Below are 27,085 nucleotides of genomic sequence, written 5' to 3'. Positions count from 1 at the left end.
ACACACACAAACACATACACACCGAGAGAGAGAGAGAGAGAGAGAGAGAGAGAGAGAGAGAAAGAGAGAAAGAGAGACAGAGAGAGAGAGATGAATGACCAAGTCTAATCACTCAGCACCATCCAGCTGCCTTGACCTTCCACAGCAGAGCCTCAAGAATTTGCCACACAAAGGGCTTTCACGTTTTCTTTCACTGTCCAAATTTATATTGACTTACCTCTCATTAATTAGTTCCTGCTAAATCATCTACCAATCAACACAAAGGTTATCATGTTGAGGGGATCATTGGGTGCCACTTGAAGGAGGAGGGCGCAAAGTCCCTTATTACTAAGACTAATAGCTACTCTTGAGTATTTACTATGTGCCATGCTCTGTGCTAAAATGCTTTCTATGCATTTCCTTATTTTGTCTTCTTAATTACCCTTCGTGGTAGGTATTTTAAGCCCTATCTTCTATGTAGGTAGAGACGTTAATTTGCCTAAGGTTACTCAGCCAGGGTATGGAGTTCAGATAGAAACCCAGGTCTGTGCACTTCTGAAATGCCTATACTTAACTTCTATGCTAAATAGAATGTTCACAACCTTGTTGTAATATGATAAATCAATCTGTGAATAGATGATATAAAATAATTCATACATAATGTGAGAGTTCCATTGTTACAGAGGCAATATTTAAATCCAAGTATATGTTCAGAAATTGAGGCAGGCCAGTAGTATCTTTGCAATTGCACCATGCAGGTAATACACACTTTGCTTATGTTTGGACCCAGCCCTATCTACATCATGCAATTTATTATTAAAAACTGCACAGGATTGACTGTAAGTGGTAAAGCCAACCAGAGGACAGTATGGTAGATTTACTAAACAATAACTATAAATGTAAGTTAAACATTCTGAATATGACTATGTTGTTAAATTGCTATGGTAACTTCAACACTCATAATTATTCTTGCTTACCTGTTTAAACCTTTGACTATATGAAATTAATGGTTACTTAGAATTAATTTGATCTCTGCTAAATTCATACAAAAAAGTCTTACCTCAACCGATTATTTTTGTAGAGGATAGGGGAAACACAGAATTCACTTAAATTAAGTGGTCTTGGATATTCTAATTCTAAAAATAATTAGAAATGAGGAAGATATTGGCATCTTCATTGCAGCAGAAACTGCAGGTCCACCCTTATTTACTCTTTGCATACACAAACATATTATCTCTGCATTGTTTTATTTCTGGGCATTTTAGCAATCACTCAAATTAATGTGGGTAGAGATGGTGGTCAGGTGAGTGTGGATGTGCGTATGGATGTCAATAAGAGCTTGTCTAAGCTTAATGGAAATAACTGAACTGCTAAGGATGAAGCTTGGAAAAGCATGGGGTCAAGGTTGTGTATACATTTCACGCACCGCTCAATCTTGGGGACTGAAAGCACGTTTACTTAATCCAAATATGTGTCAGACATGCTCGAGAGGTTTTTTGTCCAATATTATATAACAAGATGTTTTATTGACACTAAGTTTATAACTCTTTAAAACAAAATTAGAAGTGGACCAATAACAAAATATCATCCAAACAAAGGAAAAGTACCTGTCAAAACTGTATATTTATTATTAGGGTTAAGCCTATTTAGGTAGTTCAAATCAAATACAAGAGAACACATCAGGTCATCATGTTTTTTTCACTGTTAAAATGAGGTATTCTGGCTTTACAATGTTGTAAGTTGAAGTAAGCAGTTTAATCAAAATTACAAGAAAGAAGATGAAATATATACTTGAACAATCATTTCCTAGGGGTAAAAAGCCCAGTGAAATGTGTATGAATAAGATAACTAAGCCACAGAATACATTTCAGAATATCAAGAAGCATATATGCAAAATTTTAATTATAACCTTAAAATTGGTATACTTTATTATTATTATCATTTTACTTAGCAAACAACATGCACCATACTGTAAAACAAACAATACAGGACAAAATATCATATCTATTAGAGCATTTATCAGGGTCACGTATCATCTGAATTGACCAAGACTTATTTTCACTATGACAATTTCTGTATTTTTCTAATTGCTGATCAGTGAGGTTAAGTAGTACAGTTGGCATATACACACAAAGAATGCATACACAATCTGTATTTAATACTTATTATTATATTGGGGTATAAATTACTAACTATAATAGCAGCAAGGTACCACTATTTCTAGAATATGTTCTAAGACTTACCATATTGAGACTATAGATTCACGACTGAAGTGTTATTAGTGTTATAAACTAATAACAAATGTAAAATTGCAAATGTACAGAGCTACCAAAGGCCTATTTGACTTTTCAAAGTGCTGTGCTTCTTGTTGGGCTTAATGTTTGTGAGCAAGTCCCTGCTATTTGAATTAAGTATTGGTCCCAAGTTCTGGGCTCTAATCAGGTATAGGTCTAATGATTGGATGTAGGTTGAGGGGTAGAATAATGCATTTGAAAAGAGTAAGAAGCAATAACCACTGTGATAAGAGTGTATTGGACATCACATGTGCCTATCACTGTAAGCTTTGCCAGCAGCCTGTGGTTAGCAATAATCAGCAATGATGGAGAATGGCCAGGATACAAAAGGAAAAAGTAGTATTCTATGAAGCAGACAGGAAGGAACGACACAAAATATGCCTCTAGACTATCGATGGGCTTGCCTCGGCAAAGTGTGAGCCTGAATTCCCCCCAAATATAAGGGTAAATATTTAGCTAAACTATTTGGCTTAGATATGAGTTTGAAAAGTCCTAAAAAAGTTTTGTTGGAGAACATAATAGAACACTATATTCACTGTAGGGTAGAGACAGTTTTCTTGAATTATTTGTATGGTGTCTAAGACTGTGATATTTTGAGAAAATCAATTGCATTTTGTAGTGCATTCTTCTGGGTTAGGGCCTGTTCAGGGTTCTAGTACTATTGGTGTCCCTGTTTCTAAAAGGAAACTGGGGAATACAGAAGCTACGGAGAGCATCCCTTGGGGTAGGTAATAATGAGCTGTTTGGTATCATTTGAAATTGAGGGTAAAGTTTCTAGCTAAATGACTTACCACTCAAACAGTTCACCAAGGCAATGGTTTTAAGTGACAAAGCTATGGTGCCAAATACCAGGCAGCAGCCTGAGGCAGAGGGCCAAGATATCCTGGAACATTAGTGGAACTCAGAAGGCAACCATGTTCTATGCTATGCAAACAAACTTCCTGTTGGTTTGGATATTTGATGTTATAATTTCTATTCATTTCCTCTTGGTATGACAAGTCTACTTAGCATGTATTGGGAAAGCCCACCTCTCAAGAGCCCACATACATGTTGGCAGATTTTGTTAAGCTCTACACATTTCATTATATGGATCATCAAAGGTGCCATTCCTAGGTAAGTTCTATCATCCTATGTCACACTGTTGGGAAATAAGCCCAAGCAGCTTCTCCACCCAAGCCACAGAAGGAAGAATAGCACATCTGCACAGCCCCCAATCATTAGGGACCTTATGTTTTGGGGAGCTAGTCAACCAAGATTTGCAAGTCAGTCGGCACTAAAGTAGCAGACAGCATCTTGAAAGATGAAGGAACCCAGAAAGATTTAGCACAGGATCACATGCTCAGCTAATGGAGCGGGGTCTCATGGCTGTGCTCCAATCATTAGCCCACTCTGTTTCTTAGAATCTAACAGTAAAAACTTGAAATTAGCTAATAAGAAACATCACACAAACTTCAACTGTGGCATGAACTAAATCTGCAGGATGGACTGGTTTCCTGTAGCTCTTTTACTTCCCAGGAAGAAGTAGTTTCATTTCCATCTGAATTTCTTCTGTTGCTCCATCTTTAGTTTTGTGCTAAGCCTCCTAGCTGGGAGGTAGTAATGTCTCATTGGGAAGCACTTTCTGAAAACCAGAAAGATTCTGAAAACCAGAGATAGAAAATCCTGACACGCCATAAAACTGCATTTAATTCCAGAGTACTCTACTACATTGTCTTATTGAGAAGAGACATAATTTCTTCGGACAAATATGGGATCATGTAAAAAGAACTAGGATTCCTAAGATGGATCATTACCTGGGCTCAGATTTTGTGCTTTTCTTTGAGTTTATAATAAAATCCTGGGACTGTGGCTTAACTGCTCTCAGTAATTCAGGGTTTAGATTCAGTGCTAAGGAAAATGACTAAACGTAATTACTACTGAGTTTAATACAGCAAATATAAAAACTTTTTTTTGGCATGACCCTCTTGGAGGTCTGCCACTAATTTAAAATTTAATCTTCAATAACTTATTTCCTTCCATTAAGTCCATCTCGACCTCTCTCTCCAATCCTTCTGTATCCATGAAATCATGGTGGTATCTCTAAAAGGTTCAAAGTTCAAGCCTGTAAACACTACTCTAACCGAACTAAAACCTTTGATGGTCCCCTCTGCCACAAAGCCATGGAAATGTGGCTGTGTGGGAAATGGTCCAGGGAGCTCATGAATAGCTTAGTTACATTTCAGAATAAATATGACCTCAAATTCTGTGAAACTAAAGTCCTTTTTGGCTCAATCAAGTAGCTTCTTAGCTGATCTTCAAGTTAGTTCTGAGCAAGTATGAGAGCCTTGTTTTGATCTGAAAGGTCTCTAGAACTTGTGAGAATAAGTGATGTGGTTGGGTCACTATTTTATTGTTTGCAGTTGCAGAATGAGTTATGAACCTAAAATCTATTTTCCCTCTGTCCCACATGCCTGAGTTCTCCTGTCTGGTCTTATGGTCAAGGAGCAGAAGGCACACATCCTTTACAATATGTTAAGGAACTGTTTCTCGAGTCAGAGATTCTGCCGATGCAAGGTGTTTATCAAGGGAAAACTGTAAATAATCCTCCTATCTCCCAGAACTCTTGTGCAGATTTTTCAAATTGCAAGCAAGGCTGGCAGCTCCAAGCAGCATGAAGGAGCGAGCACCTGCACGCACCATGCAGAGCAGGACTCCGTGCATGCAACCTTGGTACAGTTTTCTGGGCTTTTGTGTCATGCTTGATGACATTTATCATGCAAACACTGAGGTGCACTTAAATGTTACAACCGAAGTGAAATGCAACCATATATTTAAGAACTAAAGGACAAAATCATGTAAACATTTCATGGAACAGTCAACAGCCCTTGGATGTTACTGGCATCCTGCGTAGATACTTGTCAACACACCTGGCCTCATAGCACCAAACACCTGGACAAAGCCGAGGCTCAAATAAAACAGAGAACAATAATTCTCCTCTTGCCTCCTTATCTCTTTGCCAAGTAACAAAGGGTAAAAAGTGGGGAAATGATCTAGCCCCTAGCAATTGACCAAAAATTAAAAACAAAGCAAAATGAAACAACAACAAAAATAAAACCCTGAGGGTAGACCAGGGATTTCAGAGCTTGTCATGAGGGTTTAGCATCAGAATTGAAGGAAAGTTTAGAAAGCAAGGGAACACATTTTCTTACTCTTATGCAGAGAAGGCCCTACAGAATTTGACATTATTTCAGAAAATCCTTTGGGGAGGGGTTCAAATGCAAAAAAAGGAAAGTTCAACCAGATTTTCCCAGAGGCATTTCTATTATGACCTCCTCAAGGTGTGCAAGCTAAAAGCGAGGGCTTAAATTATTTTACAGAAAGTATAGGGTGGAAGACCAAGAGTTGGGGGTGTGCATGTGCTTTTAGTAGCTCACCTAGGACACCCCTCTCTGCAAGCAACATGCAAAATCCATCTATGGGCATCAAAAGACAGAAACAGGAAACTGCTGGAAGAAGAGTCTGACAATCTTTATAAATGCATACATCCATTCGGGACTCCATGTTTATATTTCCTTCTTAAGAATCCAGAAGCTGCCACTACCTTAGGGATTCTCAGATGGTGCTGAGGAGCAGAAAAGTGCACACACTTCTATGCCTAGTTTTCTTTCTAGGTCCTTTCTTTTCACCACTCTTCCGGAGGGTTTACTTATGAACGAATAGTTCTTCACGACCCATTTTATCTTCATTCATGGGCATGGCTTGGTAGTGACTTCTCAGCTCTAGGCCACATCCACACATGTATACTGTCCCCAGGAGGACTGGGGGAGCCAGGACATGAACAGCAGAGTCAGGGGTCACTCACAGCCCTGAGATGCGTGGTCCTGTTCAGGAGAGAAAGACCATAGCAGCATCTATCCTGGATAAGAAAAGTGCAGTAAGCTCCTGTGTGAGTGCTCTTGATGTAAGAAGCACGGCAGATATTTAATGTATTAATAAATAAATAAATAAATAAATAAATAAGTCAATCAAAACACAAGAGGGCCCCTTTATAGATAAGCACCTCTTATCAATAAAAAAAAAAAAAATTCTCTCTTGAGTTTCAAAGCCCTCATGCAGTAGTGATTGGTAGGCTCAAAACAACCTGCAGAAAGTAGAACCATCAAGAGAAGGACTGGAAATGTTCCAGCACTAGGTATTTATCATCACTTGGTGACGCACGAGTCATCCCAAATATCCCCGAGGTAGTCTTGTTTTCAAGGAGTTACAGAATGGCTCCAAACCCACTTGGAGCTTCCTCCTTTAATGCCATTGCACTTTCCCATGCATCCTGCACCTGCTTCCATGGTGCCATGGATAAGGTGCCTTCCACTTCGCGTTGTGTCCCACAGCGCAGACCTGAGTCCTAGGCAGACAATAATAAAATGCAATTCCAAGATCAGGCTTGAAGACCCCACTCCAAAGAGGACTTTGCCAAAATGATGCAGGTGCTCTACCTGGCAGCCATTCTGGAAAAGCTGTAGAATTAAATAAAAGATATCAGGCATGCAACAAACATGCATGTCTATCTCTTGTTGGGCCCCATGCTGAAAAGATCTCCCACCATTGTTCTTTTCACTTTTAAGAAGGGGCCAAAAGAAATAGAAAGGAATCCAAGTTTTAAAACTGGGAAGCATATTTCTGATACTAAGGGTAGTATGCACTGTTTATCTGAGGAATGAAGGTGACCAGTTACCAGCATACGCTATGCAAGAACAGCTTGTGTTTGAAACATCTTAGTGATAAATGAGTCCTACTCTCAGAGAAGTGGTGACATCCAACAATCCTAGAGACAACTGGTGCTTGGCTCTTTTCCCCCTCAGAGCCCCAGGCTGATGTTAGATCCACCCCGATAGTGGTCCACACCTGCAATGAGCTAGTCTTTTTCACCAGGAATGTGTTTCTGGTTCTACTTTCTCACTGGCTCAAACACAACACCTCAGAAGACAATAGGGAGCGGGGCCAATTATGGGGACACTCAATACCCCAGTGGGTCCTAGAGATCCTATTTCCAAATTCCATTCACCACCATAAGCCACTGGGGAGGTCCTGACCTTGGTCACATGACGCATGCTTTCTTCCCTTGGACTTAAGTTTTTAAAAAAGTCTCATCTGGGAAAAATGCAATTAATAGCCCTGTAATTTTATCTAAATGACCCTGTGAGGAAGGGAGAAAAAGAAGCCATCTTCCTCTTACTTCACCATCACTGCCCAGGGGCCATCCTAACAGGACATCCTTCAGAACTCTACCCTGGATCAACAAATTCAACATTAAGGTTAAATTAAAAATTAAATCAGCATTTAGCTAGAGCTGTGTCCTCCTGTAGGAGGTCATTCAACTTGATGACAGTCGCAGCAAAGTCCACCAGGTCCACGAAGTCAGACGTGATGATGTTGACACCCATGGTTCCAGGTTTCTGAGTTTTCACCCAGTCCAGGATGGCAGGAAGATTCCTATACAGAGGAAAGTGTTGGAGGAAGAGAATGGATACAGTACAGCTTAGAAGGACTTCTCCAGACATGGACATAAAACATTTCCCTTAATATAACAAAAGTATGTTAATAAGGCCACAAGCTTTCAGAGGTATTTCCATTTAAGTTTTATATCTCCTTCAGGGATGAAGTGCTCTCTATTCCATTAGAATATTACACTTTCCAGGGTTTCCCTGCTGGAAAAGGAGATTATTTGCTTCAAGCATCAAAGAAATACCACGTCAACAGGAACTCGAAAAACTAAGATCAGGCCAAGTGCGGTGGCTCACGCCTGTAATCCCGGCACTTTGGGAGGCTGAGGCAGGTGGATCACTTGAATCCAGGAGTTTGAGATCAGCCTGGGAAACATGGTGAAACCTTGTCTCTGAGGAGGGGGAGTCACCCGAGCCTGGGAGGTCGAGGCTGCGGTTAGCCAAGATCTGCACTCCAGTTTGGGTGACAGAGTGAGACTCTGTCTCCAAAAAAAAAAAAAAAAGAAAAGAAAAAGAAAAGCTAACACCAAGAGCCTTAGTTTTAATGGGTTCTTTAATTTTTTCATCATGAAAATATTCAGACATATGGCAACGCTGAAAGAATTTTGCAGCAAATATATCCACCACCTAGATCCCACCATTAACTATACTTGCTTACTACGTATCTATCCATCAATCTGTCATTATCCTTCCATCAGTCCATCTTGTAGTTTTGACATGTTCCAACTGCAAGCATCTGTACACATTCCCTGAGTACTTCAGCATGTATATGATTAACTGGAGTTCAATATCTGTTTTTAATTTGTTCTTCTTTTAACATAAAGTTTACACTCCATAAAATTCACAAATCTTAATGGTACACTTGCCAAGTTTTGACAAATACATACACATAATTCAAACTCATATCAAGGTATAGAACATAACTGGTACTCCAGAAAGTTCCTGCAAGCGCCTTCCTCATCAATGCCTGCCCCATCCTCCCTGAGGCAACAATTATACTGATTTTTTTTTCCACTGTAGATTAGATTTGCCTGTTTTAAAACTTCATATAAGCCATGAAAAATATATTATTTCATGTGAGTTTTCACTTGGCATAATTGTTCTGAAATTCATCCATGTTGCTGCATGTATCAGTGGTTCGCTGTCTTTTAAAATCAACGTAGAGAATTCCATTGTATGTATATACTGCAGTTAGTTTATCCATTTTCCTTCACTGGCTGGATGGACACTGGGCTATTGTCAGTTTTTTGGATATTATGAGTAAAACTGTTATCTGTTCAATTCTTTTACTCATTTTTTCATTTTCTTTTAAAAAATTGTTGAGTTGTAGAAGTTATTTATATAGCCTAGATACTGGTCTTCTGTCAGATGTATTTTGTGAATATTTTCTCCTAGTCTATAGCTTGTCTGTCAGTTTTCTCAGTGACATATTTTGATGAGCCAAATTCCTTAATTTTATGGATTCTAATTTGTCCATTTTTTTCTTTTATGGCTTCTGTGATCTAAGAACCACTTCAGTTCACTCTCAATTTACACACATATCCTATGTTTTCTTCTAAAAGCTTTATGATTTTTAGCTTTTAGGTTTAGCTCTAAGAACCATCTCAAATTGATTTTTGTATATGGTATAAAGTAGGAGGTCAAGGCTTACTTTTTTCATATGGATATACAGTTATTCGATCACTAAGTGTGGCTTCTTAATAGACCAATACTTAATCAGTTGTCTTACTGATGGTCTTTCAGTCTCATTTTATTAATCAAAGCCTTCCTAGGTAACAGCCAGTTGTTTAGTGACATAAATGAATAATGACAATTCAATGTGATCATTTCTGCATTAGTAGAAAGTGTAAACAACCACAGGCAGCATAGAGAAGAAAGCAATAAAGTGTACTCACAGTTTACATCATAGTAAAAACAGCTCAATACATACTCATCAGGCTGAGAATGCTTTAAGGAAGACAGAAAAAACTAGGGCTCAAGTTTTGGTTAAGGAATTGGAGATTTTTTAGGAAGATCTGGTCTAGGTCAAAAATGAGAATAAGCAAAGTTAATTATCTTAATTGGCCACTTTCTCTTCTTCGGGTACCCCTCTCTTTGACTGTCATCCTCTCTTCCTTCTCTCTCTCGACGCTGCCTGCCCTTCTTTCATCAGCACATATCTTGACTTCCCAGTTTTCCAGACAGCCCTGTTCAGACCTTGGTAGCATTTTGTCCTTCTCCGCTTTCTTTTTCTCTTACCATAACAACTATAATCAGTCCTGGGTCTCCTCCCTCTCTCAATGGACTCTACAATCAGCCATGGGCTAAAACACGTATCATAAATCTACCTATCTTTTTTTTTTTGAGACAGAGTCTTGCTCGGTCGCCCAGGCTGGAGTGTGGTGGCATCTCGGCTCACTGCAAGCTCCGCCTCCTGGGTTCCCGCCATTCTCCTGCCTCAGCCTCCCAAGTAGCTGGGACCACAGGTGCCCGCCACCACACCCAGCTAATTTTTTATATTTTTAGTAGAGTCGGGGTACACTGTGTTAGCCAGTATGGTCTCGATCTCCTAACCTCGTGATCCGCCCGCTTCGGCCTCCCAAAGTGCTGGGATTACAGGCGTGAGCCACTGCACCTAGCCTATATTTTTATATTAATAGCTGATTATTACTTACTAGACCACCCTCCCAGGGGTACTTCCATTTTGAACGGGGACTCCTGAAGACTTAATCATCTCAGTATGACTTTAGCTTACTGAAGTTCGTGGTCCCTCTGCCTCTCCCTCTGTAAAATGGAGATAATAATGCTTCATACAGATTTTTGGGGAATTAAACAAAATAATACATGTAAAGTGTTTAGAAGAGTTCCTGTGATATGGTAAGTGTGGTAAAAAAAAAAAAAAAAAAAAGCAGGGGGAAGGAATCATAACTGGAAGAGTGAGGTAGAAATATTTGGTGGCTGGGGGTAAGAAACTACACCTTAAAGAGGTCACATCCTGCTGCTTAGGTGACAACATGTTGTGGTTTGGAAATGAGAAGCTGCAAATACAGACTTCCTTAAAGATAGACCAAGGATACACAGTGACCCACACCAACGACACAGTAGTACCGAGCCTGATAGATTCAAGACTTCATTTTAAAAACCTGAGTCAGTGTTGAAGTATGAGGTGCAGGCGCCCTCTGCTGGTCCTCACCGGTAAATGAGCCTTGAAGGCTTGGGGCAACTCCAGCCACTGCAGCCAGAGCTCCTCACATTGGAGGATCCCTGGAGCTTGAGCAGAGAAATGTGCTGAAAGGTATGTACCTGTGGTTTCCGGTGACAAAGAGCTCTGTGTCAGCTTCGGGTAGCATGTGTCAACCTTCTCCAAGGCAAGGATCAAATAATCAGGATTAAGTACAAAGAAGGGGAAATGCAGAACCCACTGTGAAGAGGAGCTACTTTATTTTCTCAACTCTTGGTATTTACCAAGACAAGGGATCTGTGCAAAAGGTTGAACCTGACAGTGCTGACAGGCCTGTGAGGCAACAGTTCCCATGGATGGCAGAGCAGGAGGTTAAAAACTTCCCTTTGACCTTGGGGCCCAGCTGGGAACCAGGGTGGTCCATGGTGTTCCTGGGTGTCTTTACAAATAGGGATGGCATGTCTGTTTTGTGCCAGCCACTGTGGCTGGCATTTTCATGTTAAGGCTACAATCTGATGAGGCATTATTAATCCTGTTTAACTGGTGAGAAAACCACAGCTCAAAGACCTCAGAAAACTTGTCCAATGCCACCCTGTTGCTCAGGGACTGACTGCATTGGTTTGCTAGGGCTACAATAACAAAATAACACATACTGGTTGGCTTAAACGACAGAAATGTATTTTCTCTTGTTTTAGAAGTTGGACATCCAAGATCAAAGTGTCATCAGATTTTGTTTCTCCTGATGCCTCTGTCCTTGGCTTGCAGACGGCCGCCTTCTTAATTGCATTCTCACATGGCCTTTCCTCTGTGAACACACATCTGTGGTGTCTCTTTGTCTAAATTTCCTTTTCTTTTAAAGATACCAGCTAGAATGGATTAGGGCCCACCCTAACATCCTCGCTTTGACTTAATTACGTCTTTAAAGGCCGCATCTGCAAAGGTAGCCACATTCTGAGGTAACTGGGAGTTGGGACTTCAATATGTGAACTTGGGGATGGCAGGGATGGGACGGGGCACAAAACAATGCACCCTGGAACAGGGAGCATGTCAGGCTGCACTCTCAGGCCTTCTGCTTTCAGTCCATGTTCCCTTCTAGAGTTCATGGATGCTCTGTCCTCAGGCTGAGGCAAAGCATTTTCATTTGATTTCAGTGGGAGTGCCATGAACCTGAATTTCAGGTGTCTATAAGTCTGGAAGAAACCACCATGGAAATTAAGTCAGATGGCTGTATTTCTTTGGCTTCCTCCTATGGTGTTGAACCAAAATGAACAAGATCTTAGCTCCAAAGTTTATCGAAGAGTTAGGGGGTTAAATCCCTGCCGAGAAACCACCTCTACATTTGTAAGAAAACATACCCTGTCTTTTTCTTCTTGGTTTCAGCTGACCACCAGTGCCAGAGACCAGTTGTTAGGACAGACCCTCTGGGTATTGGTACACAGAGGAAGGTCCTATGTTTGTTCAACAGCCCAGAGGAAATGACAGCCACACTCTGCACCGGCCTTTTGGAACAAACTCAACCAGAGCTGTTTTTTCCTCCTTCAGTTGATACGCAGGGCTAGGAATGCATGATGCATACTTGTAATATTCTTACGGCCGGCAGGGGGCGAGATGCCAAAGAAAGTATCTTTCCAAGCCTGGGGACACCGGCTTGCTGCTACCAGGAGTGCAAGAGCTCTGGCATAGTAGGATCCCTTGGCTTTGGGCGCATGCCAGCATCATTATCTCTCATCATAAAGGAAAGAGCCATGTGTCACTTGCAGCCAGATTAGAGTTTTAGGAATGTACCAGTATGAAAAGCTTTGTGACATTGTGGGTTACCAGTTGTAACCTGTGAGATATTACCAGATTCAGATTCAGGTACTAATAAGACAACTTCAAACCTGTGGAGTAGAAAATAATAAGCAGGAAAATATGCAGTATCCAAGTCAGTGTCCAACACTGAAAAGGGCAGTGGTCTAACAGTCAGAAGGCCAGAGTCTGAGAGGTATTCTTGACTTTTACTAGCTGTATGGATTGGGGTCACTTAAGCTCCCTGAATCCCATCTAAAGAGGGGATGATAATATGCTGTAGACAATGTGCCATCCTAGAGGCTGACTTAAGAATCAAATGAAATCATCTGCAAAAAGGCATTTGATAATCAGAATATGGTGTACAGATATAACTTATCTTTAGTTTTTTAAATACTCCCTCTCCCTTATTAGTATTGCTCTCTGCACAGACTCTTTACAGTGGTATTTCACATTGCTTTATAGAAATTTTCATGCCAGTTTCTGCTGCTAGACCGTGAGTTTCTTGACAGCAGACAGTATATTATTCACCTTGAATCTTTGTACCTAGCTCTTCCTAGGTACTCAATGTTTGTTGAATGAATATATAAATAATGTTGATCTACAAATATACCAGAGGCACGAGGAAAACAGTGTGGATACACGAACATATATTATTAAAACAATAAAGCTTCTAATTTGGGATCTTTCAAAGAGATAAAATACTGGTTTATAAAATTCACTTTTTCAAGTTCAGCATAACGAATTCAGTCAAGACTTAGTAGAGCCACACGGAAAAGACTTTCTGGTTTTGCCCATAATTGACATAATCAGGAGCTCTCACAAAGAAAGAAAAATCCAGTCCTGCTATCTAAACTCCTGCTAGGTGAACTGCTGTTACCTGAACTCATGTTACCTAAACTCTGGACCAAATAAATAGAAACATGTTTTTGGGTGAATCTTCCATTATCTGAACTCTGCTCATCAACCTGAAACTCAGGGACCAGACTGATTCTTGTAAATATCTTTTGCTACCCAAACCTATTAGCTTCCTCAGCTTGGATTGCAAGGGATTCCCTGTTATCCAAATGTATTTATAACATTCCTTTTATACATATACATATATACATATACATGTACAGGTACATAGACACACACATACACATACTCACATATATGTGCACACACACACAAACATGCATACAAATAAACCATCCTTTTTCTTGAGAACATGTATCATTCATTGGTGTCCAGGATAAGGAACACCATCTGATACAAAATTCCTGAAGCTTCTCCTACCTAATTGTACAGCCAGGCTCAATTCTGCCCTGAGGAAGTATTTAAAGCTACAGCATGGGCATGGTGGGGGGCATCCTAAGCTGCTTCTTCAGTGACTCATGGTCACCAAGGAAAGGAGAACAAATTCTTGAAGGGCCAGCTCTGAATCCTTAGCACCTAGGACAGCGGCCTATATTTACTGCTTCTTAAATGAGTGCCTGGGCCAGCTGCGAGGCATAGGCAGGACCACATGTGGCCAGGTGCCAGGAATGAACAGACATGGTGTTGGCTCACTGTGCTTTGCCTTATAGCAAAATTTAGAGAGTACAGTATTTATGGTATGACGTGTACTTATGAACAAAGTGTTTAGAGATCCTTTGTTAATACAATCCACCTCAACTGCATGGTTTTCTCAAATATAAAGATTTTGCTTGTTTTGTTGTTTTTCTAAATCCTCAGACTACATGACTTTGTTGCTATTTACTCAGGATCAAGATAAATGCTTTTTAAAAAGCTTTCCTTGTAGGGTGGAAGCAAATTCTTACCTGTGAACCAGCGTGTTCTTGAGGCCCCCAACCAAGCCCCGGGCGATGGTCTTCACTCTGGGGGTGAGGATCGCTTGGGAGACGTGGAAGGAGCCCCGTGGGGCCCGCTCACTCAGAGTGGTCTCCAAGAAGAGGATTAGTTTGCGCACACTTGTGGTGTTTGCCCAGGGCGCTGGAATCTTCTTTCCTGGCCACAGGAAGGGGTACTGCTTGTAGAAGGGACAGTGGTAGAAAATAAGAACCTGAAATATTCAAAACACAAAAAGGAGAGCAATCCATAAAAATGCTGAACGTTAACTCCTTCATTTTACATGGATTGCTAGGAAAAAGGCAAGAAAATATAATCATATGTGGAAAGTCAAGAACTGTTTATATTAATATATATTTTTAGGAAATCAGCAAAGATTTACAGAGTACTTGCCATATGTCTGACTCAAAAATTCTTAACTTTTTTTTTTTAGCATAAATGCCTTTGGAAGTATACTAAAGTCATGGGCCCCCTTCTCAGAATCACATTTTAAATGAATGCATAAAATAGACAGGATTACAAAGAAAATCTATGATATGGAAATATAGCAATCACTATATTAAATAAGTCTGTAATAAATTAATGTATGTGCTGCATGATAAATGCATTCAATAGAAATATTTTGTTGTAAGTCTAATAAGTCTGGTAACTGTGAGTTAGTGATGAGCATAAGTGGTATCTCGGATACTTGCAATAACCGAAATGTGAGATGGATGCATCTAGGGAGATAAATATCAGGCAGGGCTAAGATTGCTGTGGGTCACCGCCTGCCCTCATAATCAATGGGTATACTAACTTTCAGTTTAATTTTAGTAAAAATGAAAATGTATATTTGTTTCCCATCCAAATTTAAAGACTTCTTAAATTCTACCCTCGTATCCCCCAGGGAAGCTTTGGACCTCAGGCTGAGAACTCTCAGGCTGAGCAGCAAGTGCTGTCTAGAAGTTATGTCTCCTGTAACTACAAAATTGACAGCTTTTGGAGTTGAAAGAAAAACATTGAACTAATTTGTGGGTAAACAGACTTTCGATCGTGTGTGCTGGCTCTGCTTGGAACTGCCCTTCCCAGGAGAGTGGGGAGTGTGCCACTTGAGTCAGGGGAGACTTTGCAGAGGCAACTGGTCTCCACAGAGACCGCTCAGGATGGTGGTGATGTTGAAAATAATTAGCAAGCTACATCCACAGCATTAATTAGTTTCTGGGAGGCAGCTGTGGGATAGGAAACTGCTATTTTGATCGTCCCAATTCAGAGCTCTGCTGTGAAGGTTTCTAAAGGAATATATTTTTCCCTGTCCCAGGCACTAGTGATCTTTTCCTGGAGGAATGCCCTGCACATGCTCACGAGTCCTGGACTGCCATCCCCGGATAGCTGGCCACAGAGGGTAATCCTCCAGGCACCCAAGAACAAGAGGTCTGGATGTCAGCCTCATTTCCAGTGTGCATTTAGCTCGTGACTAAGGTGCCTGACTAACTGCTCCCCGAGGCCCAGAGCTAGGGTGCACCAGGCTGGTTGCACTGAACCGGGTAATGGCTGTTCTTGTTGTTTTTAATGGTTTTGAGTAATGTCTGACTGCTAATGACGTCTGTGGTAAACGCAGTGTGTTAATGAGGTTAATCACAGGCTCATGATAAGCAGATTGCCTGGGGGAAGGGGAGGATTTCCTTATAGCAGTGTAATTGGCCAGGTGGTAAGGCTGGGGGCTGTGAGGAAAGCCATCCTGTGCAGTGGACGGTGGGAGAGGTGGGAGGTGGTGCGGTCCTGTGACAGGACCTGCTAGACATGCCCTGTGCCTGCTGCCTGCCCCTGGGCCGCATGGCAGGGAACGAGAGGACTGTGCCATTCTTTACTCTGCCTTGGAAAAAGTGCATAAAACACAAATTATCCAAAAGGGTCTTTATGCCTTTCTCCAAGAGCCTTCTTGAGCAATCTGACTCTAAGGGTTACAGGGAGAATTTCTGTTTACAGGGGGAGGCTGGCCTTGCAAACCAACTCTGACTCTACAGGTGACTCTCACTCAGGGCCTGTGTTTCGCATCTGCCCCCCGCCCCCAACTCTGCCTGCTGTGTTTTTCTCTGAAATACTCTCCCCTCTAGCTCAGTGGTTCATGTTCAGTTTTTCTCTCGAGACTCAGATTAAAAATCTCATTTCCTTCAAGAATGATTCCTTGACGGACCTCCTCTTATTTTGGTCATTCTTTTAATTGGAGCCTCTGGGATACGGACTTAATGCTACGTTCTACTTTTCAACTGATTTATTACAAAATCGCCTTCTTCATATAGTACAGAACATTTGAGGCACTTTTATCGTGCAATTGTCTATCAGTTGTTTCGTATTCTCTAGTGTTATGTACTCTTACCATTTCATTAAGATCCTAAATACTTCCAAGATGTAGATTAAATCTTCCAACTCATTGTACCCTCAAAACCCATAGCCACTAATGTACAAATAAATATATACCTATGATGTAATTGCATGTTAAGTAAATGAAATTTGACTGAAGGGTAGCATACTTCTTTCTACTAAATTGTAGTAATAAAATACGCAGGGGGTTACATGTGAGGCGGCTCATTACATGAAGAATATTTAAAGTTTAACTCTGCCCTGGCAGTAGCAGGGATGACTGGTGCCCCTGTGTGAAATCTCTTTGTTTAGCTTTTTTTTTTTTTGAGACGGAGTTTCACTCTGGTAGGCCAGGCTGGAGTGCAATGGCATGATCTCAGCTCCCTGAAACATCTGCCTCCTGGGTTCAAGCCATTATCTTGTGTCAGCCTCCTGAGTAGCTGGGATTACAGGCGCATGCCACCATACCCAGCTAATTTTTGTATTTTTAGTAGAGATGGAGTTTCACGGCCGGGCGCGGTGGCTCAAGCCTGTAATCCCAGCACTTTGGGAGGCCGAGACGGGCGGATCACGAGGTCAGGAGATCGAGACCATCCTGGCTAATACGGTGAAACCCTGTCTCTACTTAAAAATACAAAAAAAAAAAAAAAAAAAAAACTAGCCGGGCGACGAGGCGGGCGCCTGTAGTCCCAGCTACTCGGGAGGCTGAGGCAGGAGAATGGTGTAAAAAACTCGGGAGGCAGAGCTTGCAGTGAGCTGAGATCTGGCCACTGCACTCCAGCCTGGGTGGCAGAGCAAGACTCCGTCTCAAAAAAATAAAAAAAAAAAAAAAAAATAAAAAAAATAAAAAAATAAAAATAAAAATAAAAAAAAAAAAAAAAAAAAGAGATGGAGTTTCACCATGTTGGCCAGGCTGCTTTTGAACTCCTGACCTCAGATGATCCGCCTTGGGCTCCTAAAGTGTTGGGATTACAGGCGTGAGCCACCACGCCCGGCCTGTTTCGCTTTTAAGAAGAGATGTGGCAGGAACAACAAGGGAAAGAAGGGAGCACAGGGGATCTTAGGATTTAAACTGATGATGCGCTCCTTTTTTTCCGAGATATCATCACAGTCTCTTTCCTTCATAACTTTAGAAGTATTTGTAGTTGGATAATACGGTTAAAAAACTGCTTAAAAAACTATGATAGATCATCACTCTACTGTTAGAAATTCACTGCCTGCACTATTCTTTATTCCTGAAGATACCCCTTACTCCTGCAGATTTGTAAGCAGTTTAGTATGCAATATGTCAACCCATCTCAATCCTGGCTGTGTATAACATTATATCTGTACTCAAATTTAACCTTACAGAATCCCCAAATTCCAAAGCTCTCCATCCCTTTCTCCCATTCTGCTAATTCTCTGAGATCTTCTGATAATTGCAGCTCATTAATAAAAGCCATGTATTTCATTAGCCTGATATACAACACCAGTTCTGAAAAACACCAATGTGCCTAAATACCCCTCAGGGAGCATGAGAAGCTGTAGGAACTCTGGAAAGCCAGAAAGAATGTGACTGAATCCTGGTTCTCACTAACCAGGATTTTAAAATTTGCCCATTTTTTTCTTGGGCGAGTTACTTAGTGTCTCCATACCTCAGTTTCCTCATCTGTAAAATGGAGACAATAACAAGTACCCATCTCATGGTGTCACTGAGAAGATCAAATGAGTTAATCCATGTACCTAGCTCATTGTAAAGGTCCAATAAACATTAGTTGTTGTTACTATTATCTCATATTGTAAAAGAGAAATTCCATTGGGAAAAACATCTCTCCAAGTTAGACATGAACAGATATAAACTTACTCTTATGGGATAGAGGTGTGATAAATATTTAGCAAAATATCACTTACAAAAGTCTTAGTGAAGAAACTGGTTTAGATAGATTTTAGCAGCTACTAAGAGTTAACTCATGAAGCCTTTATGGTGTCAAAGACATTTAGAACTTCTCTGGGTGTGCAAAAACAACTTGGTATTTCCAGTTATTCAGGCCAAGCCTGGGAAACATCCTGGAATCCTCACGTTCTTTCATACCTCAAATTGCATCCATTAGGAAACCCTGTCGCCTCTATCTTCTGACAGATGCAAAATCTGACCACTTGCCACTAACAGTCTCACTGGGTTCCTTACTTCTGCCGGATCTCCCTACCTTGGGCTCTTCCTAGCACTGCAACCTGAGAGATCTGATTAAGACCTAAATCAGGCCACAACATCCTGTGCCAGAACCCTCCTCGCTTAGAGTGAGTAAAGGTAAGGGTCTTTACAGGGCCTTCTAGGCTCACATGACCACCAGTCACCTCTTTGACCTCCTCTCACTACTCTGTCGTCACCTGCTCTCCAGCCACACCGCATGCTCCTTTTCCTCAAAGATGGCAGGGACACTCCTGCATTTGGGCCTCTGCACTGGCTGCTTCTTCTGCCCCCAAATATGCATGTGATTAACCCCTTCAAATGTCATTTTTTTCAATGAAGGTGCTCCTGATCAACCTTTTAAACATTTCAACCAATCCTCCAACCCACAGAATCCTGGTTCCCTCTTACCATGCTTGACCTTTTCATTTTCCATAGCTCTTATCACTTTCTAACACTTTACGTGTGTGGGTGTGTGTGTGTGTGTGTACACACACATGTGTGGAGAGAGAGAATAAATATACATATATGTATATATGTGTGTCTGAGAATATACATATATGTATATATGTGACACATATACACACACATATATGTATGTTTATTATCTCTATTATCTATGATTTGTCTCCCTCCACCAGAATGATAGCTCCATTAGGGCAAGGTATCTTTGTCTGTTTTATTTACTAATTTATCCCTAGTCCTTAGAGGTTACTTGGCAGATACCTGGTGTTTAATAAATATTTTCAAGTGAATGACCTTTAAACTATTTTTAATCAAAAGTTCCTCCTTGAGTTAAAAAATATCTGCCTCTTAAAGATGTTTTGGTTAATGCATCTGCTGAGCAAGTGAGTAACTTTGAATGAGAGATACGTCTTTTTTTTTTTTTTTTTTTTTTTTTAAGAGAGTGTAAATTAAACACTTTCCTGAAGCTCTTTTCTCCTACTGTCATCCTTTGGGATCAGAATGGAATACATCTGAGGCCCACATTCCTCTTCCTGAGCATGTCCCTCATGGTCCTAGGTTGGGAGGCTCTTCTCAACTTAAGCAAACTACGGAATGCTCTCCTGGGCTGGAGCCCCTTCAACAGGCTCTTCCTTCCTTAACTCTCTCTCCCTCTAAGACCCAAATACTTTTATAATATTAACACTCCTGAGATGAATCACTATGTTTCAGTCAGCTAATACTTTTCCTAATCAGTCAATACCTTGGCCGGGATTATCTCACACTGAGTTGAAGGCAAGATGGAACAGACTATCCCTGAGGGAAACTAGAAGGGTAAAAAGGGACCTCAGGAAATAGAGAACGGGAATGACCTACTGGCCCAATTTTACAACTTTGCCTTGGTTGGTTCTCGCCAGGCCACTAAAAGTAATTAGATGGCAAACAGTTTGCTGGACAAGCCTTAGGTATTTGGCAGAGGTTAGCCCTAGCCCTTGAACCTATCCTAGAGCCCAGGAACTAGTTTGCATATGTTTAATGTTCCAAACAATCCACTCTCCAGCCTAAGAGCCCTGGATTGAGTGATTTTACAGATGGCAATTCGGGAAAAGCAGGAAGAGTTAAGTTCTTGTCCTTGGAAGCTTATCTCTCCTTCCCTCCTACCTGGCAGTTCTTCTCCCACAGAGTTTGCAGCGTCAAACTTTCCACACTGCAGGCTGGGCACAGCTTGTTTCCAAAGGCCTCCTGGATCCGGAGAACCAGGCATTTGTGATGGGTCTCATCCATGGCATAGAAGTGGTTGAAATCCAGGAAGATAATCTCTTGGGGGTGCTGTGTAAGAAACGAGTCAATTTCCATCAGCCCATCCCAGACCTTGATGCCAAAAAGCCCATGGATGAAGTAGATCTCCTGGTCGGCATCCCCTGGTTTGGAAGACACGCGCAGGTCAAAGTAGCGGATCCCAGCTTCCAGTTGTTCCCGAAATGTCAGGTTCTGAGTCATAGACCACTTCTTCATTAGCTTCTTCACCAAGGAGATCCTGGCGAGGCGTTTGATAGCTTGGGTTTGGTCAGGCCCCACTGGGGACTTTTCATCCACCCAGTAGCTGAATGAATCATGTGAGCCTGTACAAAGGAATAAAGGTGAGGAAAGCAGATGAGATGGGAGCTGGGAAAAATAAGCCAATTGATGAGAAAACAAACAAACAAAAAATTAAGAACCAAATACACACACTAAAACTGCAAATGAATAGTAGCAAAATTTGCCAAGTTTGCTAGGAAAAAAAAAACACAAAGAAAAGTAATGCTGCAGCTTGTTAAGCCTGGGGTAATACTATAGTTTTCATATATTTTGCTGGTGTAAGATAAATTAATAAATAATCTTTTGCAAAGCTATTTAGAAATATGCTGAAAATAGGGGCTTTAAAATATTCATACAATTTGCTCTAGTAATTTCATTTCAGGAAAGCTATTCTGAGGAAATAAACTCTAACATCCAGGAAAACAAAGATGTCTGCCAAAGAATATTCATAATAGAGACAAACTGGAGATAATGCTTAAGTGTCTCTTATAGAAGAATGCTTCATTGTGATATATCCACTTTATTCATGCCATCATTGAAACAGAGGATATGAAAACACTGTGTCTATCTCAACAATGCTGAGAAAGTGATTTAAATTCTAGGAAAGGCAGAATTTCAAGAAACCCAACTTACTTTCTATGTTTTTAAAACATATAAAAAATTATATTTATTATTTTACTATTGTAAAAGTCGGAGTCAGTAGGAATGATTTATTGACAGATCAGCTAACCATTTTGATGGGCTCGACACAGTTTAGTTGATATGTTCCTCTTTTTGAATTCGTACCTTAATGAGCCAAAACTGCTATTAAATGGTCCAAATGCACATTCTGTTCCTCTGTCTCAACAAAGGGATAGGATGAAATGTTTTGTAAATGTCTGTTATGCCTGTTGGGTCTATAGTGCGGATTAAGTCTGATGTTTCTTTGTTGATTTTCTTTCTAGATAATCCATCTGGCCAATGCTGAAGAAGTCTGCAACTATTATTCTACTGGGTCTACCTATTTAGCTCTAATAATATTTGCCTCATATATCTAGGTGCTCTGGTGTTAGGTGTATATATATTTACAATTGTTATATCCTCTTGCTGAACTGATCCCTTTATCATTATATAATGACCTTCTTTGTCTCTTTTTGTGTTTATTTTTTTTTTTTGCCTTAAAGTCTATTTTGCCTAATATAAATATAGCTAATTTGCACACTTTTGGTTTCCGTTTGTGTGGAATATTTTTTTCCATCCCTCACTTTCAGTAGACTGTAAAGTGTGCCTTTACAGGTGAAGTGAGTTTTTTGTGGGCAGTATATAGTTGTGTCTTTTTTTTTTTCTTTTAAAATCCATTCAGCCAGTCCATATCTTTTAATTGGGGAATTTAAACCATTTACATTTAAGGCTATTATTGATAGATGAGGACTTTCTCCTTGTCATTTTGTTAATTATTTTCTAATTACTTTGTATATTCTTTGTTCCTTTCTTCTTCTTTTATTGTTTAACTTTACTATAATAAAACATAGAAGAAATGCTTCAAGACACTGGTCTAGGCAAAGGTTTCATAGCTAAGACTTCAAACACACAAGCAACAAAAACAAAAATAGACAAATGGAACTATATTAAATTGAAAAAGTGTCTACACTAGCAAAGGAAACAATCAAGAGTGAAAAGACAACCTGTAGAATGGGAGCAAATATTTACAAACTATTCATCTTACAAAGGACTAATATCCAGAATATCCAAGGAATTCAAACAACTCAACAGCAAGAAAATGAAATAATCAAATTAAAACGAGGACAAAAGAATTAAATAGACATTTCTCAAAAAGAAGACACACAGATGGGCATGGTAGCTCATGACTGTGATTCCAGCACTTTAGGAGGCTGAAGCCGGTGGATCACTTGAGTCCAGAAGTTTGAGACCAGCCTAGGCAACACGTGTGAAACCCTATCTCTACAAAAAATACAAAAAAAGTAGCCAGGAGTGGTGGTGCACACCTGCTACTCAGGAAGCTGAGGTGGGAGGATTGCTTGAGCCCAGGAGGTTGAGGCTGAAGTGAATGACGAACATCGTACCACTGCACTCCAGCCTGGGTCAGAGTAAGACCCTGTCTAAAACAACAACAACAACAACAACAACAACAACAACAACAACAACACCACCATATAAATAGTAAGCAAACATAGGAAGCAATGCTCTATGTCACTAATCATCAAGGAAATGCAAATCAAAACCACAATGAGGTATCATCCCTGCCCAGTTACAATGGCAATTTTATAAAAAAAAAAAAAGACAAAATATAACAAATGCTGGTGAAACTGTGGAGATGTATGTAACTATTGGTGGAAATGTCAAGTAGTACAGTCATTATAGAAGACAGTATGGGCGTTACTGAAAAAACTAAATGTGGAACTACTATACAATCCAGCAACCCCAATAATAGGTATGTAACCAAAGGAAAGAAAAGCTGTATATCAAAGGGATACCGGCACCCCCCATGTTTACTGTAGCACTATTCACAATAGTGAAGATATGAAATCAACCTAAATATTCATCAACCAATGAATGCATAAAAAATATGGCATAAACATACACTGGAATACTATTCATCCATAAAAAAGAATGATATCCTGCCATTCACAGCAACACGAATAAGCCTGGGGACATTATGTTCAGCAAAATAAGTCAGGCACAGAAAGATAAATATTACATATTGTCACTCATACGTGGGGACTCAAAAAACTTTTGAAGTTCATGGAAGTAGAGAGTAGAACTGTGGGTATTAGACTGGGAAGGGTAGCCGAGAGGGTAGGCTAGAGAGGCTGATTAGCAGTTACAGAATTATGCTAGGACCGGGCATGGTGGCTCATGCCTGTAATCCCAGCACTTTGGGAGGCCGAGGTGGGCAGATCACTTCAGGTCAGGAGTTTGAGACTAGCCTGGCCAATATGATGAAACCCTGTCTCTACCTTAAAAAAATACAAAAATTAGCCAGGTGTGGTGGTGCATGCCCAAGGTACCAGCTACTTGGGAGGCTGAGGCGTGAGCATTACTTGAACCCGGGAGGCAGAGGTTGCAGTGAGCTGAGATGGCGCCACTGCACTCCAGCCTGGGTGATGGCTAGACCCTCTCTCTCAAAAAAAAAAAAAAAAAAAAAAAAGTTGCTAGATAGGAGGAATGAAGTCTGGTGTTTTGCAGCACTGTAGGATGAATATAGTTGGCTATAATTTACTGTATACTTTCAAAGAGCTAGAAGAGAGGATTCTGAGTGCTCACAAAACAAAGAAATGATAAATGTTTGAGGTGATGGTTATACCAATTACACGAATTTGATCATTATACATTGTATACATGTATTGAAATATCATTCTGTATCCCATAAATATGTGCAATTATTACTGTCAACTAAAAATAAAAGGGCAGGGTGTGTGAGAAAGAAAGCATGAATCCCCCTAGACAGAGATTATCTTTTTCTGAAGTATGAGTGACCACCATAGGCACATTCCTAATTATAGTGAGAAAATATTTCAACAGTAACTATTTCTAGATGAAAATCATCTTATTTAGCAAATATCTTTCATTTTGGTTATTGGTTCTATCCAGGGTGAATCATTCTTATGTCTATTATCCACTAACTCATGCAGAAGCTAATTTGGTTAGTGCTGTGACTGCCTCTGAGGTGAGGGACTCCACAGAGGTGGCTTCACTTTGCAAGTAAAATCTAGAAGGAAAATGCCTTTGCTTTGGCACTACTAACCTTGTTCTTAACCACTACCCCCCATATTACCATCAGAATTCCTGTATTCATACTCATTCACTGTCATCCATTTTCCATTTTTCTAAATTTTAGTGTAGGTATTTCACACATAATGCAAAATTTTACAAAACACTACCATTTTATATTATTTCAATTTTCTTGAAAACAAATAATTCTGTGATGACTTCAGTGTTTTGTTTCCTAAGAAATAAAGTGAAAAAGGAAAAAAAATAGCAAATAATGCTTTACTTTTATGTGGCATCTGGAACACAGAGACTATCCAGTAAGTATTAAGAAAAGACCTATTTATTCATCCTTAGGCAAATTGAATTTTGCAAGTGAGAAAATTACCAGCATATTTCAGGTAAGAAAAATTGCCATTACTAATAGAAATGTGGAACAAGTCCCCCTGGATTTTCCACAGTGGTTATCTCTGTTAATGAGGCTCCCTGGATACCTGCCTAATGCTCTGCTTCCTTTGGCTGTACAGGAACAGGAAATTTTTATACCTCCTCATTGAGAGATTTATTATGAATACATTAGATATAGATGGTGAATAGCGAGTTCTCTCTTCTTTTTAAATTGCATTAACAGCCCAGCTGTTCAGAATTGAGTGTGTTATATAGTGCAAGGCACATATTGAACTTAATTCTTCCCTGGGCATTCGGGAATAGCCATTATCCAAGCGTAGAGGAGAGACAAATCCCCTCTGGTGTTCTCCTGTTGGTGTTGAGACCAGTTTCATCTCCAGAGGGAGATGTGCTAACAACCTCCAACACTTTTCTCTGTGCCTGAGGACTGTGCAGAAATGTGACAGCAATGGGACCCCCAGGGATCATTTTGAATACACAAGGACATACATGGTACCCAGATCATCCCACAGAAGAGGGAGAGCGTGTATATTTCCTAGGAACAGAGTCTTTTTTTTACCTCTTTGTTCTCTCTTCATTTCTCCGGCCCCACCTTATGCTTTCTGACCTCCTGTGCCCAGCACCGTCCCTGCATCCCTCCAACCCCTTTACAGGACAGGACAGGACAGAACAATGAAGCAGACTGCTGAATGTTTTATAGCACTTGCCCTATATAGGCCTATAGCAGCCAAAGCCAACCATCACTTATTAACCACTATCAATATTTTTCCTGTTCTACTTATTTCTTTTCCAGAAAGCTTTTGCATCATATGGAGTGGGTGAAATAACATTTAACTGCCTAAGTACATTAAATTATTTCTTTTTGGAAAAACAGGCTAACAATGTCCCCCCTTTCCTGCACATACAATATTTATAAACCAAGTAATCTGCCAACAGTACTTACAAATAGAAAATCCTAATATTTTATAATCCAAATTCACTATCAAAGTTTGTTCCCCTATTACTCCCCTACAACTCATGGAAATTATTTTATTCTTTAAAGACAGTGATTCTTCCCCTTCTGTCCTGGAATGTATGAATAAAATTCTAGCATTTCTTCAGAAGAGGAGGAAAATACCCTGCACCACTGGTCCTTGCCTTATTCTCTAAGAGAATTGCTGCTTGGGAATTGGTAGGGATAGCAGCTCCATGCATTCTAGCTTGTTTTATGATAAAGTCAGCAAACAGCTTAGGACCTCATCCCACTGTAATTTCTGCAGCTAAAATAATCTTCGCTGCTATTACCTGGCATTACCTATGCACCTTCACTCACCTCTCTCTTTGGCTTCTTTATCTCTGTCTAAAACATATTTAAATGGTACCCCTTTGTCTTAAAACAAAGTACTTTTCCTTACATGCCTTACTCCACACATGACTGTCTTCTCTTTCCTCCCTGCTGTCAAATTCTTGAAAGTGTAGGCCAGTCCTGCTGCCTTTGTCTGCTATGACACACTCACTCCTTTCCATCTGAGTCCACTTTCTCTCCTTCTGTTGCTACTCTTGATCCTAACAACTCTCTAATTCAAATGGCCATATTCTTCTTGTTTTCTATGAGGGTTTGCCAAGTCAGCTTGTTTGTGGAATCTTCCATTCCCTTGTGCTCAGTGTATATTTCTGCATATTTCTGGGTGCTCCCATCCTGCCTTTACCTTCTGTCTGCTTTTCTGACTCCTCTTTATTGTCCCTAAATTTAAATGTTTTCCAAGGATCTATTCTGTATTCTCTTCCTTTGTCCACCTTCAGAGACTTCAGTCCCACTCCCCAGTTTACCACAGTATGCAGATGACACCAAAAGCTTCCTTTCTAGCCCAGACTCCTGTAAGTTGCAAACTTACCTTCCCATCTTTCTGCTATGGCCTGCCTCCAATGG

At 40.3% G+C, this 27,085-nt stretch overlaps 1 protein-coding gene across 1 annotated transcript in view; it reads right to left on the bottom strand.

Moving 5' to 3' along the window:
* Positions 1 to 1,485: 1,485 nt before the first annotated feature.
* Positions 1,486 to 27,085, bottom strand: part of PLCXD2 (phosphatidylinositol specific phospholipase C X domain containing 2) — a 52,774-nt gene continuing 27,174 nt past the window's right edge. Inside the window, exons 2-4 of the mRNA XM_030940860.1 lie at positions 20,644 to 21,104; positions 14,504 to 14,745; positions 1,486 to 7,742 (exon numbers count right to left, since the gene is read on the bottom strand). Of these exons, the coding sequence (XP_030796720.1) occupies positions 7,583 to 7,742; positions 14,504 to 14,745; positions 20,644 to 21,104 (863 nt within the window). The 3' untranslated portion in view covers positions 1,486 to 7,582. The remainder of the gene's footprint in view (positions 7,743 to 14,503; positions 14,746 to 20,643; positions 21,105 to 27,085) is intronic.

This window comes from Rhinopithecus roxellana, chromosome 1 (assembly GCF_007565055.1).
Source record: "Rhinopithecus roxellana isolate Shanxi Qingling chromosome 1, ASM756505v1, whole genome shotgun sequence".
NCBI classification, from domain to species: Eukaryota; Metazoa; Chordata; class Mammalia; order Primates; family Cercopithecidae; genus Rhinopithecus; species Rhinopithecus roxellana.
Note: the sequence above shows the minus strand (reverse complement) of the source record. Positions and strands in the feature narration are given on the sequence as shown.